Source organism: Crinia signifera, chromosome 1, assembly GCF_055691185.1.
Source record: "Crinia signifera chromosome 1, ASM5569118v1, whole genome shotgun sequence".
Lineage (NCBI taxonomy): Eukaryota > Metazoa > Chordata > Amphibia > Anura > Myobatrachidae > Crinia > Crinia signifera.
Genome location: NC_139217.1, coordinates 52024971 through 52045131, shown reverse-complemented (window position 1 = coordinate 52045131; position 20161 = coordinate 52024971). Strand labels below are relative to the sequence as shown.

General features: G+C 41.9%; 1 protein-coding gene across 1 annotated transcript in view; it reads right to left on the bottom strand.

The window, feature by feature from the left end:
* The window catches only part of HGFAC (HGF activator), an 89738-nt gene that overhangs the window by 33343 nt on the left and 36234 nt on the right, over window positions 1-20161 (bottom strand). The window contains exon 3 of the mRNA XM_083151818.1: window positions 657-753. Within this exon, the coding sequence (XP_083007944.1) occupies window positions 657-753 (97 nt within the window). The remainder of the gene's footprint in view (window positions 1-656; window positions 754-20161) is intronic.

Here is a 20161-nt window from a genome sequence, read left to right as displayed (position 1 = left end):
CCCAATTGTATGTTTTCATTTACACTTAGACCCTTATTCAGATCTGATCGCAGTACAAATTGGTTCTCAAAATGGGCAAAACCATGTGCACTGCAGGTGAGGCAGATGTAACATGTGCAGAGAGAGTTACATTTGGGTGGGGTGTGTTCAAACTGAAATCTAAATTGCAGCGCAAAAATAATGCAGCCAGTATTTACCCTGCACAGAACTAAAATAACTCACACAAATCTAACTCTCTCCGCACATGTTACATCTGCCCCACCTGCAGTGAACATGGTTTTGCCCATTTTGAGAACAAATTTGCATTGCGATCAGATCTGAATAAGGGCATTAAACCATTTGTATGATAAAGAAAAATGGGCCTGATTCAGGTTGGTTTTCAAAAGCATATTTGGTTGGCTAATGGACAAAACCATGTGCACTGCAGGTGGGGCAGATGTAACATGTGCAGGAGGACTTAGATTTGGGTGAGTTATTTTGTTTCTGTGCAGGGTAAATACTGGCCGCTTTATTTTTACACTGCAAAATAGATATCAGTTTGAAGTACAAACCCCCACCCAAATCTAACTCTCTCTCTCTATTAGCCATTTACAAATGTGCTTTGTGAATGAACCTGATACAGGCCCAAAATACACTGCATACAGTAATCCCCTCACCACTTTCTTTGGAAGAGGCGTCCGGTTGTACAAGAGAAATGCAGGCGTCCCCCAGCCCGGAATGGGAACTTGCATGGCTTACCATCTTCTGTCATGACTGGAGAGAAGAAAAAGAAGCTGTTAGTACGAATCACTGGTCGCTATCATTTATGGATAAAGAAAAATCATCATAGAACAAATTAATGACATTATTAGTGTCCCCTAGTCAGGAGGTGGCATTTATTGCAAAAGGCACAGAACGGTGATGCCTACATCACACGCGATGCCCATTTATTATGTCATATTTGGGTTTTTTGGGGGTTATCCGCAAATATTAAGTACTATCATGTATGAAGAAGCGATCTCGGATACCTGCTGTGATGCCTCCATTGCCGCTGGCAGACGCATCCCCCGTAGGTGTCTATAGGTGGATGCGATGCTGCCCGATTTACCAATATCCGAAATGCGTAATACAGAGCAGCAGGTTGTGGCACAGAACATAAACCTGCTGTTCTGCATTGTAAAAAAAGAACTTTGTTGGGTCCCCATTCATTTACCCACCCTGCGGCATACATAGGACGGATCCTATTAACATCTCATAAATAGTGGCATCCACTGAGGGCTTGAGCATTTTACTTATATTTTTATTGTGTATTCTTTTACTATATTGATTTATTTATTGTCATTATTGTGTAATAAATTTTTATATTGATTTTCCTCATTGGCAAGCGCTACCTTCTTTTTGTCTTGTTTGTATCTACTTTTGGGGACCCACTCAGTCCCTATGAAGTAGCTGCTGCATTTGACCGACATCCCATAACAGCGCCCTCTGACTGCCCTAGGGCAGTCTAATTCTTGCATCCTTTTTGAGTATTTTTGGGCAGCAGTTATGGGCTGTTTTGTCAAGTATGAGGAAAGAATCAATAGAAGGCAACAGTATTTTTCCAGGTGGGATCTTCCCGAAGTAGAGATTAAGAATGTGGAAAGTGATCTTAAAGATGATTTTTATGCTCTAGAGGATCTATTAAAACTAGAAATGAGACACTGGCTTGACAGTGTCAACTTACAGAAATACTTAGAGAAAAAAATGGTTCCAAGAGGACTTAGAATTTTTAAACCCTCTATATTCCAAGAGAATGAACATTATCAGAAGGAATGGGAAAAAATTCTAGATAGTTGTTCTCTAAATCTGATAGAATTGGTGATTAAGTATAGACAGGAAAAAACCCACAAAGTAGAATCTGAGATAGAGACCCTGAAGAACAAACTTGCACCTTTGAATACCACAAAGGAATTTAAAGACAGAGATGCGTTGGTCACGGACAGAGTGAATAAATTTGAACAACTTTTAGTAGAATCAAAATGCAAAAAATATAGAAGAGATTTAGAGGATTACCAGGGGGGTACAGTAAGAACGTACAGAAAGAAAGAAAACCCTGATCACAACAATAAGACCTCAAAAATGGATAGGAATGGTAGAAATAATTACAAAAGAAATACGGACAGAACCCCTCTACCAAACCACTCCCGTAATAATTATTCTAACACTAGAAGAAAAGCCTCTATCACTAATAACAGAGAAGAAATCATGAGGAGGACTCCTCCCCTGAGAACTCATTACAATCCCCCCTCTAACTATTTCCAAAGAGAAAAAGAATATAGATCTAGAGAAACAATGGAGAGAGGAGCTAGACCCAAAGAATGGTCTTACCCACTCAAAACTAAATCCCAACAAGAACCTGAGGTAGTTTTTTTAGACCAACAAATGAGAAAGAAGAGACTCCCAAGTCCACACCAAAAAACCGATCACGTAACAGGTACACCAAAAAGAAGAAGGGCCTCAAGCTTCGAGGAAGTAGAGGAGGCAGACAGGTACAACTCAAGAATAAGAAGATAATCAATAACTCAAAACCCCCTCAAAAAATATTTAACCTTTCAAAAAGAATTTTAACCACCACCGAAAATAAACTCTTAAATAAAGGACTCAAATTTTCACCCTCATCCACACCCAATATTTTCGACCTTTTCGTCGAATTAAACAGATACATTAGGACCCTGTGCAGGAAAAAATACTTCGCCAATAAAACTCTTGTTGAAAAACAGGACCAGGCCTCACCCATTCTGCTAGACACAGAAGACCAACAAGCTCTAGCCACTTTAGTACAGCTCTTAGATGAAAATGAAAACCCATCCCTTTCTTCTTCCCCTCAAAAAATTTTTGATATAAAGAAAAATTTTAAGATGAAATCGGAATTTTTTCCGATAAAAACGAAAGGAAGTAGTGTGGAAAGCTTTTACAAGACCACCTTAAAAGACTTTAAAGATCTTTGTAAACAGGTCAATGAACACCCAAGACGGCACACCAATCTAAATAAATGGGAAAAAAGAGCCTTAAAAAATCTTATGAAGGATTCCTCTATAATCATCAAAGAGGCAGACAAAGGGGGGGGCCTGGTGATTCAGGACACAAAAGATTATATATTAGAAGCTAAAAGACAACTTAACGATACAGACTTCTATATAACTCTGCCCAAAGACCCCTCATTGTTATATCAATCCGAGCTTTTTCTCTTATTGGATGAGGCCAAAAACAACGGAATCATCTCAAAGGAAGAATTTCATTTTCTTTATAATGAACACCCCCTCACACCCATTTATTATCATTTACCCAAAATCCACAAGTCCCTCACTTCACCCCCTGGGCGCCCTATTATTTCAGGTATTAATTCTCTCTCCTCTAATCTTTCCTTTTATGTTGACTCTTTTCTACAGCCTCGTGTACCCTCCCTCAGGTCTCACATCAAGGATTCAGGACATTTTTTACAACTAATTCAAACTGTAGTATGGAAACCATCTTATGCTTTCCTTACACTGGATGTGCAAAGCTTGTATACAAACATCCCCCATTTACTAGGAGTACAAGCAATCAACAACAAACTTCTAAGAGATGGAGACCTGGGGGAGGATCACAGACTGTTTTTGACACGTTCTATTTTATATATTTTACAGCACAACTATTTTTTATTTTTGGACACTTTTTATTTACAGGTGAATGGGACGGCCATGGGGACCAGGTTCGCGCCGAGTTACGCCAACCTCTTTATGGGGGAGGCGGAGGACACTCTTATATGGGGTGGTCCATTCGGTGCGAACCTGGTCCTCTATGGTCGTTACATTGATGATCTTTTTATTATTTGGGATGGGGATCACTTTTCTGCAAATTCTTTCGTTGAGCACTTAAACAATAATCAATTTAATTTGAAATTCACTCATGCTTATGATAAGCAAAAAATTAATTATTTAGATCTCACATTAGAGATCAAAGACAACAAGATTGCTACTAGCACCTATTTTAAGGAGGTAAGTACCAACAACTACCTCAATTATCATAGTTCACATCTTCCTATCTGGAAAAAGAATATACCAAAAGGCCAACTACTCCGCTTAAAGAGAAACTGCTCGGACGAAGTAACATATCAAAAACAATCCCATATCTTGATAGAAGCCTTTGAACAAAACAATTACCCAGAAAATATCCTAAAAAAGGCACTATCTGACGTTTCACAGATCGAAAGAAAAGATCTTTTCACAAATATTACAGCCACTTCCAAAAAAAATAAAAATAAAAATGATAAAGAACCCTATGACAATAAGAGAGAGATGGCCTTTATCTCTAAATATAATGATTACTGTCCCAAAATCCGTAATATAATTAAGAAGAACTACAATATTCTTAAAGGTGACAATGTACTCTGCAATCTTATTCCAGACCAACCTGTCTTTATATTCCGCAAAAATAAATCCTTAAAGAATCTATTAGCCCCCAGTTTTTTAAAACCAATTGTTACGTGTACAAACGAGAAGCCTACCTCCTGGTTACCCACTAAACCTAAGGGTTTTTTTCAGTGTGGGTCTAACCGCTGTCTCACTTGTCAACATGTAGACAGAAGGACACTGAAAGTCACTGTAGATGATGGGTCGACTCACGAAATCGACAGTTTTATTAATTGTAATACCAGTTTTGTTATTTATGTACTTACATGCGATTGCAACCTGAAATATGTTGGGCGCACCACACGCCCCCTTAAACAGCGTTTTTTAGAGCACCGTAGAAATGTCATTAACAAAGTCATTTTGCATAGTGTATCTAAACATTTTTTTGAGAAACATTCCAGTGACCCTAAGAGTCTTAAATTGATAGGGGTTGAACATATCGCTAAGACCATTAGAGGTGGAGATCAGTTCAAAAAGTTATGTAGGAGAGAAGTTTACTGGATGTATCAGATGAACTGTATCCACCCTAATGGTCTGAACGAAGCAGTAGAATTAAATAGTGTGATTTGAAACCAATGAGTTACACACTAAAATATTTTCATTTTTATAATGAGTCCTCCCTGCCCTACTGGTCTAATCCTCAATCTCAACTTTTATTTATTATTTATTATTTATTTTTTATTTATTATTTTTTGTTATTATTTTTATTATATATTTTTTTACAATATTTTTTTTACAATATTTTTGTGTATATATATATTTTTTCTGTACCTGTACTATTAAATATAATTATCATTATTATTATTAATTTTTCATTTTTTCATCTGTGTAATAACCTTTGGTTACCTTCTCATCTATTCTTCTATCAAAAGAAGAATTAAGTGATGCCATACTATTGTTTGCTATATATTGTATTTCCCTCCTTCATTGACCAACTATATAGGCCAAATGTGTATAATGTATTAGTATATAAATCAAAAGTGGCCACAAGATGGCGCTACTTCTTGATCATTGCTATTTTGCAATTATGGTTTAGCATTTTTAGCTAATTATAACCTACCAAATGTTCTTATTTACTGAATGAGACCCTCTCCTCTAAATTCCAAAAAAGCTCCCTCTAATCTATATGTGATTATTAGAAATGGACACATGATATTTTCATGTCTATACAAAAGTTAAACACACCAACACTGAGTTACGTGACCATTTAAAAAGGTTATGTCCTTTCTTGAACTATGCTTCTTTCTACAATAATGATGTGCGTTTAGATTGATGCGTAACAGATATACAACTTTAGTCTAACTTTCCTCCGTCACTTTTGTAACAATATACTTTAGAAAGAGGTCTGGAACGCAAGCCTATCACTAGGCAACCGGACTACACGTTAGAGAAAACCGGAACTTCCGGAGTACCATCTTCAAAACGAGGTCTGGGACACAAGCCTACCACGAGGCGTCCAGGCCAAATGAATGAAACAGGAAGTATGCTTCCTAAATAGAGGCTTGGAACGCACGCGAACATCGCGCCAGCCTCTTCTATCTAAATTCATCCCGCCCCACGCCTAGTATAGGCTGTACTGTAAACACATGACCCGTTACCATGACAAACGTTTGATGTTTGAGGAAATAATCTATTGGACACCTGATCCCCGTCCAATAGCGCGCCTCTGTTACACATGTTTTTTCTTGCTTAAAACCTAGTCTTTCGTTATATTAATATGAAAGTTCATTCTAGATGCTATTTATTTTACTGTTGCCTTCTATTGTTTTTTATTTATTGAAATTATATGTACTAAAGTAGATGAAATGTTCTTTAGCACACAGGTGCACTGTGTTTGATTATCAGACACAGGTATAAATACCCCCAAAGGACTGTTAGCAGCATATCCTTGACAAAGCTGTACCTAGAGACAGTGAAACGCGTTGGAAGCTGCTTGCTCACACTGGCCCCTCACTGTTTTTGCCACACCACGCTACTTGGATCCAACCAGCCGTTGACCACCTTCATATTTTGGGAAAATAACCTTTCATCCTTGAGACCCACCATCTGGCTCCATATTTGCTTTTACCAAGCGGAGAAGATTTGTCCACAAACCCCACACGGAGATCACAGCTTCTTCAGCAGTCCTATATGGACACAAGACTCCCACGGGACAATCAGTGGTAATTATTTCCATCTTCTAAAAATTCGCTGCCTTTTTCCCAATTGGAGACCTTATATATTGTTTCAGTTCAAAAAAGAACTTTGTTGGGTCCCCATTCATTTACCCACCCTGCGGCATACATAGGACGGATCCTATTAACATCTCATAAATAGTGGCATCCACTGAGGGCTTGAGCATTTTACTTATATTTTTATTGTGTATTCTTTTACTATATTGATTTATTTATTGTCATTATTGTGTAATAAATTTTTATATTGATTTTCCTCATTGGCAAGCGCTACCTTCTTTTTGTCTTGTTTGTATGTAAACTAAGCTGAAGGTTCCTGACTCATGACCTCTGTATATAGAATTATAAATATACGTTCGCATACATCAAGTAACAAACAGCCCTCTGTGCTGCGTTATTACAAAAGGTTTTTTTCTACTATTATTTCAGTAGAACATTTACCAATAATTGCCATAGAAACACAATGTTACGTGGATAAGCACAAGGACTTCTGCATAAGACAGGTACAAGTGAAGGTCACCGAGCCATTCCTGTCACAGTAAGGAATTGCATTGGTATTGAATCCCTATGAAATTGGTAGGGTCCAAATGTTCCAACAAAGCCCAGGTTTATATATATATATATATATACAGGGGGATGCTCACAGGGGAGCGATGGCCGGCACTCACGGAGACTCTTCAAAGAAATCAGCAATCAACACAGCAGTGTTATGTCAACGTTTCTGAGGACTTTAATGTACCTCTTTCGTCAGGACAACAATAATCACAGTGAAATACAACATATAAATAGCTTACCCATTGAACCACATGATGCTCCTGCACGCTGCGCCCGGCGGGGAGTCGCGATGACGTCACAGAGGCGCGCCACGCACCGGCGTCACGACAGACAGCCCAGGGGGCGTGTACAGGGAGCCACAACTATACATCACCATGGGAACTGTAGGGAAACAACGTAGGTACACAGTTACAATTGGCATTTAAAACTGAAACTGACATGTAGCGCAATCTGAAAAACGGGGAGGTTGCACAGATCAGAATAAGTAACACAGGAATCATAGAGACACAGAGGGAAGATTATACAAGTGCAAAACGGAAGGCAGAACGATAAGTTTATAAAAAGCAATAAAGACTTTGTTTTTCATTAAGCCCTAACGGGGCCACTGTTTGCAATTTATCTATCCAACGTGCCTCTCGTTGCAGCAATATCTTGCTGCGATCTCCACCTCTGGTAGATGGTGGAATCCAATCTATCATTTTACATTTAAGTGAAGCCAGAGAGTGATTCATAAGGATGCAATGCCTGGCTACAGGCTGTTCATTGCTTTTCCCCTCAATGGCCTTTCTAATGTTAGATCGGTGTAACGCCATCCGCTCTTTAAAAGTGCGGATGGTTTTTCCCACATACAGTTTGCCACACGGGCATTTGATGTAATACACCACGTGTGTACTAGAACAGGTAAGTGGGTGACGGATCCGATATTTTTTCCCGGATCTAGGATGTGAAAAGCTGTCACCAGGCTCCAGGGCATTACACGTGGTGCAGCCTAAACATCTATAGTTCCCGGGTTTCCTGGTTAAAAAATGAGGGGTGGGAGTACTCTTAAAGGATGAGATATCGTTATGGACTACCCACTGCTTGATATTTTTGCCTCTCCTATACCCTGGCATGATGGTCTTATTTTTAAGGGTGGTGAGGGAGGAGTCATTACTGACTATTGGCCACAAAGATTTGGCTTTTAATACAATATCAGTGGAGGTGGTAGAGTAATCCATGGGAAAGATCATCCTATCTGCAAGATTGTCCCTAGTACGAGGATGTAGAGTATTAGCTCTAGGAGTATTAAGAACCTTCTGTTTGGCTTCCAATAGATTGGCCCAACTGTATCCTCTTTTTAGGAATTTGCTCATCAAAGCATCCATCTCAGTTAGAGCATCACTTTCATTCGTGCATATCCGCCATATCCTAAGCAGCTGAGAAAAAGGCAAGCCTCTTTTTAGGGCCGGCGGATGATGGCTATGGGCCTGCAACAATATATTTCTCTCAACTGCTTTGTGATATAAGGAAGTAACAATCTCATTTTGAACAATAGAAATGGAGACATCAAGAAAGTGAACATTCACATTGCTCATATCATAGGTGAATTTAGTATCTACATCTTTCTCATTGATAACAGACAGGAATAAACGCAATGCTTCCTCAGGACCAGACCAAAATAGGCAAATATCATCTATATAACGACAGTATAAAGAAATACTGTTCGCTACTGCAGGTTCAGAAAAAAATATCTCCTGCTCAACGCTGTACATATAGGCATTTGCGTAGCTCGGAGCTACGCAAGATCCCATAGCACACCCGCGTTTTTGATTGTAAATAGCACCATCAAACAAAAAATAATTGCGGGTGAGGGTCAGCTGTAAAAGATGTAAAAATAAATCGATGTTAGGGCCTTTGTAGTGTGGGCTAGAGGAAAGCAATTTGCGTGTAGCATGGATGCCCCTATTATGGGGAATGATGGTATATAGGCTCACTACATCTATAGTGGCCATCCAATGTTCACCTCTTAAAGGGGACAAGTCCTGTAGTTTGAGTAATAAAGAGGTAGTGTCTTTAAGGTAAGTGGGCAAATGCTGGATGACAGGCTGTAAATAAAAGTCCAAAAATTCAGAGATAACATAATAGAGTGAGTCATTAGCAGCGATTATCGGCCTACCAGGCGGTTTCAGGGAATTTTTATGGAGTTTGGGGATGGTGTAAAACACCGGTATCCTAGGGTACTGCATCATCAAGGAATCGCAAACCTTCTTAGAGATAAGGTTCCTGGCTACAGCCGCAAGCAGAATCGAATCTAACTCAGATTTAAAATCGATGGTAGGATCCCCACTCAATTTTTCATAAACCACAGGGTCATGTAGTTGACCATAAATTTCCTCCTTATAATCGCTGAGATTTTGCACCACTATCCCCCCGCCTTTATCAGCGGGGCGGATAGTGATGTCTTGATATTTACTCAGATCACGTAATGCACTCATTTCGGATTTGGACAAATTGGGTCGACTCTGCAATGACTTATTAGGGGTATCCACAAAATTATCCATCTCTCGAGAGAAATATTTGATGGCTACATTTGTAGACATCGGGTCAAATGTCGATTTTACACGAATGGGACACTCTTCCCTAGGCATATCAGAGTCGCCAAAATGTTCTTTCAACCGCAGCTGTCGACAAAACTTAAATGTGTCCACCTTACTGTCAAAAGATTCACAAGAATGGGTAGGGATGAAAGTGAGGCCTTTATTGAGAACAGAAACTTCTATGTCAGTAAGAGTTCTGTCCGACAAATTAAACACCAGGTTGGATCCTAAGGCTTCTTCTTTCCTCCTTTGCCTTTGCCCTTGGCCTGCACGTCTGGTGTATTTTCTGCAGTGCCAGCTTTTCGGGCTCGGGTGGCCACCCCCGGAGGGGGCTTTTTGGAGGTGCCAGGTCTAGGATCTGTTCCCAGGTCATTTTCACTGGCTGATGACGCCGCTCCACTTGAAGATTCAGTGTCAAATCTTACTCTTCGGAATTTGCGCGCCCTTTGCTGTCTGGCCAATTGTACATTTCTGTTGTTCACCCAAGAATAGACTTTTTGTTCCGCATAATCTTTGGTGACTGTCTCCATCTTTGATTTCTTGAACTTGACCAGTTCCATTTTATAGCGCTCTATCTGCTGAGTGAGTTTTTCAAGCCAATTGGCCTCAACATCGTTTGATAGTGTTGGCAGATGTGCGGCTTCAAAGACGTTGATTTGTTCAGTCACCACTGATTTTTCACGTTTAGATTCTTCAATTACTAACAGGAGTAAATCGAAGGAACATTTATTCAATATTCCTGCCCATTTTCGGCAGAACTCGGGGTTGTACCGCCCGATCGTGGGAATATTTTTGACCCGGAATCCTCTCGGGATCATTTTCATACGGAAATAGTCCGACAGGGTAACAGCATGCAAATGGAAGTCAATTTCTCGCTTTCTCATTTTGAGCAATTGACTGTACAGGTGCTCAGGTATTTCAGCCCCAGCAGTAGTGATTAAATTCTCCTTGCACAGGATGCCGTCCGCGTCAGATTCAGAGAAAGTATAAAGCTCCCCTAATTGCAGGGCAATATTACTAAAGCCCGAGGGGGCAGTCTGTGTACCCTGTACAGGAATCTCCATAGTCCCAAAAACAACACCTCCAAGCGTGAAAAAATAAAGACTGTATGCACCTATAAGACAGGTGAAACAGCGGTGAATACAAACAGTGAATAGTCCCAATACCTATCCACTGATAGGACAAACAATGGCCAGACAGCTATTTAGCTAGCAGGGTTCCGGTGCCTTGATCCAGGAATCAATATCAATAGGGGGTGTATGATCCGGCACTCAGTAAAGACATATACAATTGCTCCAGGTGACCTTGCCTTGAGAAATACACAGGGGGATGCTCACAGGGGAGCGATGGCCGGCACTCACGGAGACTCTTCAAAGAAATCAGCAATCAACACAGCAGTGTTATGTCAACGTTTCTGAGGACTTTAATGTACCTCTTTCGTCAGGACAACAATAATCACAGTGAAATACAACATATAAATAGCTTACCCATTGAACCACATGATGCTCCTGCACGCTGCGCCCGGCGGGGAGTCGCGATGACGTCACAGAGGCGCGCCACGCACCGGCGTCACGACAGACAGCCCAGGGGGCGTGTACAGGGAGCCACAACTATACATCACCATGGGAACTGTAGGGAAACAACGTAGGTACACAGTTACAATTGGCATTTAAAACTGAAACTGACATGTAGCGCAATCTGAAAAACGGGGAGGTTGCACAGATCAGAATAAGTAACACAGGAATCATAGAGACACAGAGGGAAGATTATACAAGTGCAAAACGGAAGGCAGAACGATAAGTTTATAAAAAGCAATAAAGACTTTGTTTTTCATTAAGCCCTAACGGGGCCACTGTTTGCAATTTATCTATCCAACGTGCCTCTCGTTGCAGCAATATCTTGCTGCGATCTCCACCTCTGGTAGATGGTGGAATCCAATCTATCATTTTACATTTAAGTGAAGCCAGAGAGTGATTCATAAGGATGCAATGCCTGGCTACAGGCTGTTCATTGCTTTTCCCCTCAATGGCCTTTCTAATGTTAGATCGGTGTAACGCCATCCGCTCTTTAAAAGTGCGGATGGTTTTTCCCACATACAGTTTGCCACACGGGCATTTGATGTAATACACCACGTGTGTACTAGAACAGGTAAGTGGGTGACGGATCCGATATTTTTTCCCGGATCTAGGATGTGAAAAGCTGTCACCAGGCTCCAGGGCATTACACGTGGTGCAGCCTAAACATCTATAGTTCCCGGGTTTCCTGGTTAAAAAATGAGGGGTGGGAGTACTCTTAAAGGATGAGATATCGTTATGGACTACCCACTGCCAGGAAACCCGGGAACTATAGATGTTTAGGCTGCACCACGTGTAATGCCCTGGAGCCTGGTGACAGCTTTTCACATCCTAGATCCGGGAAAAAATATCGGATCCGTCACCCACTTACCTGTTCTAGTACACACGTGGTGTATTACATCAAATGCCCGTGTGGCAAACTGTATGTGGGAAAAACCATCCGCACTTTTAAAGAGCGGATGGCGTTACACCGATCTAACATTAGAAAGGCCATTGAGGGGAAAAGCAATGAACAGCCTGTAGCCAGGCATTGCATCCTTATGAATCACTCTCTGGCTTCACTTAAATGTAAAATGATAGATTGGATTCCACCATCTACCAGAGGTGGAGATCGCAGCAAGATATTGCTGCAACGAGAGGCACGTTGGATAGATAAATTGCAAACAGTGGCCCCGTTAGGGCTTAATGAAAAACAAAGTCTTTATTGCTTTTTATAAACTTATCGTTCTGCCTTCCGTTTTGCACTTGTATAATCTTCCCTCTGTGTCTCTATGATTCCTGTGTTACTTATTCTGATCTGTGCAACCTCCCCGTTTTTCAGATTGCGCTACATGTCAGTTTCAGTTTTAAATGCCAATTGTAACTGTGTACCTACGTTGTTTCCCTACAGTTCCCATGGTGATGTATAGTTGTGGCTCCCTGTACACGCCCCCTGGGCTGTCTGTCGTGACGCCGGTGCGTGGCGCGCCTCTGTGACGTCATCGCGACTCCCCGCCGGGCGCAGCGTGCAGGAGCATCATGTGGTTCAATGTGTAAGCTATTTATATGTTGTATTTCACTGTGATTATTGTTGTCCTGACGAAAGAGGTACATTAAAGTCCTCAGAAACGTTGACATAACACTGCTGTGTTGATTGCTGATTTCTTTGAAGAGTCTCCGTGAGTGCCGGCCATCGCTCCCCTGTGAGCATCCCCCTGTGTATTTCTCAAGGCAAGGTCACCTGGAGCAATTGTATATGTCTTTACTGAGTGCCGGATCATACACCCCCTATTGATATTGATTCCTGGATCAAGGCACCGGAACCCTGCTAGCTAAATAGCTGTCTGGCCATTGTTTGTCCTATCAGTGGATAGGTATTGGGACTATTCACTGTTTGTATTCACCGCTGTTTCACCTGTCTTATAGGTGCATACAGTCTTTATTTTTTCACGCTTGGAGGTGTTGTTTTTGGGACTATGGAGATTCCTGTACAGGGTACACAGACTGCCCCCTCGGGCTTTAGTAATATTGCCCTGCAATTAGGGGAGCTTTATACTTTCTCTGAATCTGACGCGGACGGCATCCTGTGCAAGGAGAATTTAATCACTACTGCTGGGGCTGAAATACCTGAGCACCTGTACAGTCAATTGCTCAAAATGAGAAAGCGAGAAATTGACTTCCATTTGCATGCTGTTACCCTGTCGGACTATTTCCGTATGAAAATGATCCCGAGAGGATTCCGGGTCAAAAATATTCCCACGATCGGGCGGTACAACCCCGAGTTCTGCCGAAAATGGGCAGGAATATTGAATAAATGTTCCTTCGATTTACTCCTGTTAGTAATTGAAGAATCTAAACGTGAAAAATCAGTGGTGACTGAACAAATCAACGTCTTTGAAGCCGCACATCTGCCAACACTATCAAACGATGTTGAGGCCAATTGGCTTGAAAAACTCACTCAGCAGATAGAGCGCTATAAAATGGAACTGGTCAAGTTCAAGAAATCAAAGATGGAGACAGTCACCAAAGATTATGCGGAACAAAAAGTCTATTCTTGGGTGAACAACAGAAATGTACAATTGGCCAGACAGCAAAGGGCGCGCAAATTCCGAAGAGTAAGATTTGACACTGAATCTTCAAGTGGAGCGGCGTCATCAGCCAGTGAAAATGACCTGGGAACAGATCCTAGACCTGGCACCTCCAAAAAGCCCCCTCCGGGGGTGGCCACCCGAGCCCGAAAAGCTGGCACTGCAGAAAATACACCAGACGTGCAGGCCAAGGGCAAAGGCAAAGGAGGAAAGAAGAAGCCTTAGGATCCAACCTGGTGTTTAATTTGTCGGACAGAACTCTTACTGACATAGAAGTTTCTGTTCTCAATAAAGGCCTCACTTTCATCCCTACCCATTCTTGTGAATCTTTTGACAGTAAGGTGGACACATTTAAGTTTTGTCGACAGCTGCGGTTGAAAGAACATTTTGGCGACTCTGATATGCCTAGGGAAGAGTGTCCCATTCGTGTAAAATCGACATTTGACCCGATGTCTACAAATGTAGCCATCAAATATTTCTCTCGAGAGATGGATAATTTTGTGGATACCCCTAATAAGTCATTGCAGAGTCGACCCAATTTGTCCAAATCCGAAATGAGTGCATTACGTGATCTGAGTAAATATCAAGACATCACTATCCGCCCCGCTGATAAAGGCGGGGGGATAGTGGTGCAAAATCTCAGCGATTATAAGGAGGAAATTTATGGTCAACTACATGACCCTGTGGTTTATGAAAAATTGAGTGGGGATCCTACCATCGATTTTAAATCTGAGTTAGATTCGATTCTGCTTGCGGCTGTAGCCAGGAACCTTATCTCTAAGAAGGTTTGCGATTCCTTGATGATGCAGTACCCTAGGATACCGGTGTTTTACACCATCCCCAAACTCCATAAAAATTCCCTGAAACCGCCTGGTAGGCCGATAATCGCTGCTAATGACTCACTCTATTATGTTATCTCTGAATTTTTGGACTTTTATTTACAGCCTGTCATCCAGCATTTGCCCACTTACCTTAAAGACACTACCTCTTTATTACTCAAACTACAGGACTTGTCCCCTTTAAGAGGTGAACATTGGATGGCCACTATAGATGTAGTGAGCCTATATACCATCATTCCCCATAATAGGGGCATCCATGCTACACGCAAATTGCTTTCCTCTAGCCCACACTACAAAGGCCCTAACATCGATTTATTTTTACATCTTTTACAGCTGACCCTCACCCGCAATTATTTTTTGTTTGATGGTGCTATTTACAATCAAAAACGCGGGTGTGCTATGGGATCTTGCGTAGCTCCGAGCTACGCAAATGCCTATATGTACAGCGTTGAGCAGGAGATAGTTTTTTCTGAACCTGCAGTAGCGAACAGTATTTCTTTATACTGTCGTTATATAGATGATATTTGCCTATTTTGGTCTGGTCCTGAGGAAGCATTGCGTTTATTCCTGTCTGTTATCAATGAGAAAGATGTAGATACTAAATTCACCTATGATATGAGCAATGTGAATGTTCACTTTCTTGATGTCTCCATTTCTATTGTTCAAAATGAGATTGTTACTTCCTTATATCACAAAGCAGTTGAGAGAAATACATTGTTGCAGGCCCATAGCCATCATCCGCCGGCCCTAAAAAGAGGCTTGCCTTTTTCTCAGCTGCTTAGGATATGGCGGATATGCACGAATGAAAGTGATGCTCTAACTGAGATGGATGCTTTGATGAGCAAATTCCTAAAAAGAGGATACAGTTGGGCCAATCTATTGGAAGCCAAACAGAAGGTTCTTAATACTCCTAGAGCTAATACTCTACATCCTCGTACTAGGGACAATCTTGCAGATAGGATGATCTTTCCCATGGATTACTCTACCACCTCCACTGATATTGTATTAAAAGCCAAATCTTTGTGGCCAATAGTCAGTAATGACTCCTCCCTCACCACCCTTAAAAATAAGACCATCATGCCAGGGTATAGGAGAGGCAAAAATATCAAGCAGTGGGTAGTCCATAACGATATCTCATCCTTTAAGAGTACTCCCACCCCTCATTTTTTAACCAGGAAACCCGGGAACTATAGATGTTTAGGCTGCACCACGTGTAATGCCCTGGAGCCTGGTGACAGCTTTTCACATCCTAGATCCGGGAAAAAATATCGGATCCGTCACCCACTTACCTGTTCTAGTACACACGTGGTGTATTACATCAAATGCCCGTGTGGCAAACTGTATGTGGGAAAAACCATCCGCACTTTTAAAGAGCGGATGGCGTTACACCGATCTAACATTAGAAAGGCCATTGAGGGGAAAAGCAATGAACAGCCTGTAGCCAGGCATTGCATCCTTATGAATCACTCTCTGGCTTCACTTAAATGTAAAATGATAGATTGGATTCCACCATCTACCAGAGGTGGAGATCGCAGCAAGATATTGCTGCAACGAGAGGCACGTTGGATAGATAAATTGCAAACAGTGGCCCCGTTAGGGCTTAATGAAAAACAAAGTCTTTATTGCTTTTTATAAACTTATCGTTCTGCCTTCCGTTTTGCACTTGTATAATCTTCCCTCTGTGTCTCTATGATTCCTGTGTTACTTATTCTGATCTGTGCAACCTCCCCGTTTTTCAGATTGCGCTACATGTCAGTTTCAGTTTTAAATGCCAATTGTAACTGTGTACCTACGTTGTTTCCCTACAGTTCCCATGGTGATGTATAGTTGTGGCTCCCTGTACACGCCCCCTGGGCTGTCTGTCGTGACGCCGGTGCGTGGCGCGCCTCTGTGACGTCATCGCGACTCCCCGCCGGGCGCAGCGTGCAGGAGCATCATGTGGTTCAATGGGTAAGCTATTTATATGTTGTATTTCACTGTGATTATTGTTGTCCTGACGAAAGAGGTACATTAAAGTCCTCAGAAACGTTGACATAACACTGCTGTGTTGATTGCTGATTTCTTTGAAGAGTCTCCGTGAGTGCCGGCCATCGCTCCCCTGTGAGCATCCCCCTGTGTATTTCTCAAGGCAAGGTCACCTGGAGCAATTGTATATGTCTTTACTGAGTGCCGGATCATACACCCCCTATTGATATATATATATATATATATATATATATATATATATATATAGACGGTGGTGGGTGGGAGGAGCACTCCATGCGACTTAGAAAAAATACTCTCAGTAGGCTGCTTTACAGACAACGTTTCATCGATCTTTAATGATCAATTTCCTCAGGTCTACAAATAATACAAATGAACGCTTACCTTTATACACCCTGGTGCAGTGGCGTCTTCCGGGAACGGGACTTCTCCCCCGGCCGGCTGGCGCTAAACAATGACGTCACAATACGTGAGTCATACAATGTGAGCCCATCACCATAGTAACCTACAAACAACAACATAACTCCGGCGGCTGCAGCCGGAGACACGCAAATGCAGCGCATACAGAATGCATCTGTAAACCCGTTATAAAACAGTTATAGAACAGTGTCAATGCAGTTACAGCTGGGTCAACTAATACATATCATACCTCACACGCCCAAATCAGTAACCTCAGAACGGACTGAACATACATATAAAAGACGGATATATTTAGCAGAGCAGACATGAGTGAAGAAAAACATTAACACACTGACAACACATTCATACAGCAAGCTGGTGAATATTTAGCAGAGAAGAAAACAGTTTAGGAAATACATCAACAAAGAGAGCACATGCAAGCGCAGTCAGAAAAATTTAGAAAGTAGCAAAAGATGGATGAAAAACAGATAGACGCAGACAGAGGTACTGCAGGGCTTGCTGGGATACGTGCAGCAAACACATACTACAATGCAGTCATAACATCAGACATAATTAACTGGCTCACCCCTCCAGTACAGATTCAATGGGGAGCCATACTCATAAAACTAGCCAATGGATATAACCTCAAGATTTTGGAGAGATGCAAGTGGGATAGATTTAGCAGAAAAGATAAAGCTGTAGAAACAACACAGAGACAAAGACTCCACAATCACACTAAAGTTAGATATATTTAGCAGAATAGAAAAAGAGGTGAAAAGCTAGAGGGCTAACTCAATCATACTAGTTACGAAGAATCTAGCAGAAAGACAAAGATTGGTGAACAACATAAATACACAGACTGAGGTACTCCATGGCTATAAGAACCCAGAACATTTCCTAAAGGTAAAACTCAAGCAATACAGTATCATTATTAAGGCCCAATTTGATAGCTTAACACTCACTATATCGCTAAGAAAGAGATAGACAAGAATACAAAGACTGATATAATTAGCAGAGAAGATTTAGATGGGTGAAACAGAAACACATAAACACCCAGACGACTCATTTAAACAGAATAGAGAGAGACATTTAGCAGATAAGAAAAGCAAGAATCAAGAGGGTTACCACATACATTCAAGGAAGAAAAATTTAGTAAGAAGAAGTAGGTTGATGAAAAACACTCAAACACAGACACGATATATGAGAGATACCATCGACAGAGATTGACATGAGTAGCAGCTGTCAATCAGGATCATCCTGTAGCATATTAAGTTTCAAAGAAAATAGCTCAAACTCATGTGATCATTCAGTCCTCTCGGAGTGAGAGTCCCCAACTTATGGATCCATCGGGCTTCCAGTTGCATAAGTTGTGTAGACCTATCACCTCCTCTGATGTTGGAGGGAACATGGTCTATCATCCTGTATCTCAAGGAATTAAGGCTATGTTTTATTTGGCAGAAGTGCCTTGATACTGGTTGCTCGCTTTCCCCTTTCTGCAGTGCAATCCTGATAGCTGAGCGGTGAGCTGTCATCCGCTCCTTGAACATCCTTTCCGTCTTCCCCACGTATGATTTACCACAGGGACAGATGAGCTGGTAGATAACGAATTTGGTATTGCATGTCAGGGTATGCCTGATGTAGATTTTCTTACCCGTCAGTGGGTGTGGGAATTGGTTACCCGAGATAAGGTATTGGCATGTTGTACAAATACATTATGTCCCATCCCAAAAACACGATGACTTCCAATGGGAAGTAGAAAAATACAAACTAAACCGCCAATTGAAATTAAAAGAGTTCTTTGCGAAGAATAGTGATGAGTCCTCCAGTAATCAAGTCGAAGCATCTGACATACCAGTAAAACTGAAGAAGATCTTACCAAGGTCAAAATTCGACCCACAAAGCTTTAATGCATCCATCCGAACTTTTTCACGCATGTTGGATGAGCAGAGCAACACGTATGTCAAAAAGATGGAGAATGGGAGACCTAATCTGAATCAGAAAGAGCAACTAGCATTGAGAAATTTAGCAGATAATCCAAACCTGATCTTTAGGTCAGTCGACAAAGGCGGAGCCTTGGTCATTCTCAATCACAAAGATTACATGGAGGAAATAGCATCACAACTTCAAGACCAGGAGACCTATGTGTCACACGTAGCCGCGACGGAGCGCGGCGGGTACAGTACTCACCCGTCCGCGCCCGCCGCCGGCTAGCGTGTGCAGGCTCCGGTCTGCGGTGTGCGGGTAGCGGCAGCTCTGGGTAGGGATGGCAGCAGTAGTGGTGCCGGGAGGCCGGCGTCGCCATCTTGGTTGAGGGCAGGAGACAGATTGGCCCAGAGTGGAGGTTCCCTCCTCATCCTGTGCTGACAGCCAATGGCAGCCATCCCCTGGGGATATAGGGGATCTGCCTAGGCTGTTCAGTGTCAGTGCAATGAGTCTTTGGAGTCATTCACAACTCCTAGCTGATTCCCGGATCCTGGCTCTTTCTCTCCTGACTCTGGTGCCTTGCTCCCTGCATCTTGCTACAAGGAAGTTTTCTCCTGACACCAATGCTGCAAGTCCTACCTAGTGCTTGTTCCTGCTTGTGTCCCAGAATTACCCTGCACAGCTTTCCGCTGTCCTCCTTCATACAACTCATTCATTCCATCATCTTTCAGTCATCCGGATCCATTTCTTCTGTCATCAAATCAACCTCCTTCCGGATCCTCATCTATGTACTCTGGCTCACCAAGTATACGTTTCCAGATTTCCCTGCCCGTTATTAGTATTGTGCTGGACTCTATTTAATTTATTCCAACTGTCACTTAAAGAAGTATTTGAGTGAAGTTTATCATTTATGAAATCAGTTATTAAACCTGCACGTTTCAATCCTACTCCTCCTGGTCCGTCTCCGGTTCCTGTTTACCGCACGACTCCATCCAGCCCTTTAGCCGTGACAGTTTGCACTGACCCGATGGAATCGGGTGAAGCACAGGCCTCCATGACGGATGTTCTTCAAGGCATCATGGCTCGATTGGAACAAGTAGAGACTACCCAGCGTCAAGTGGCTCAATTTCTCCAGACCTTGTCATCACCTCAGGTGGCTCCCTCA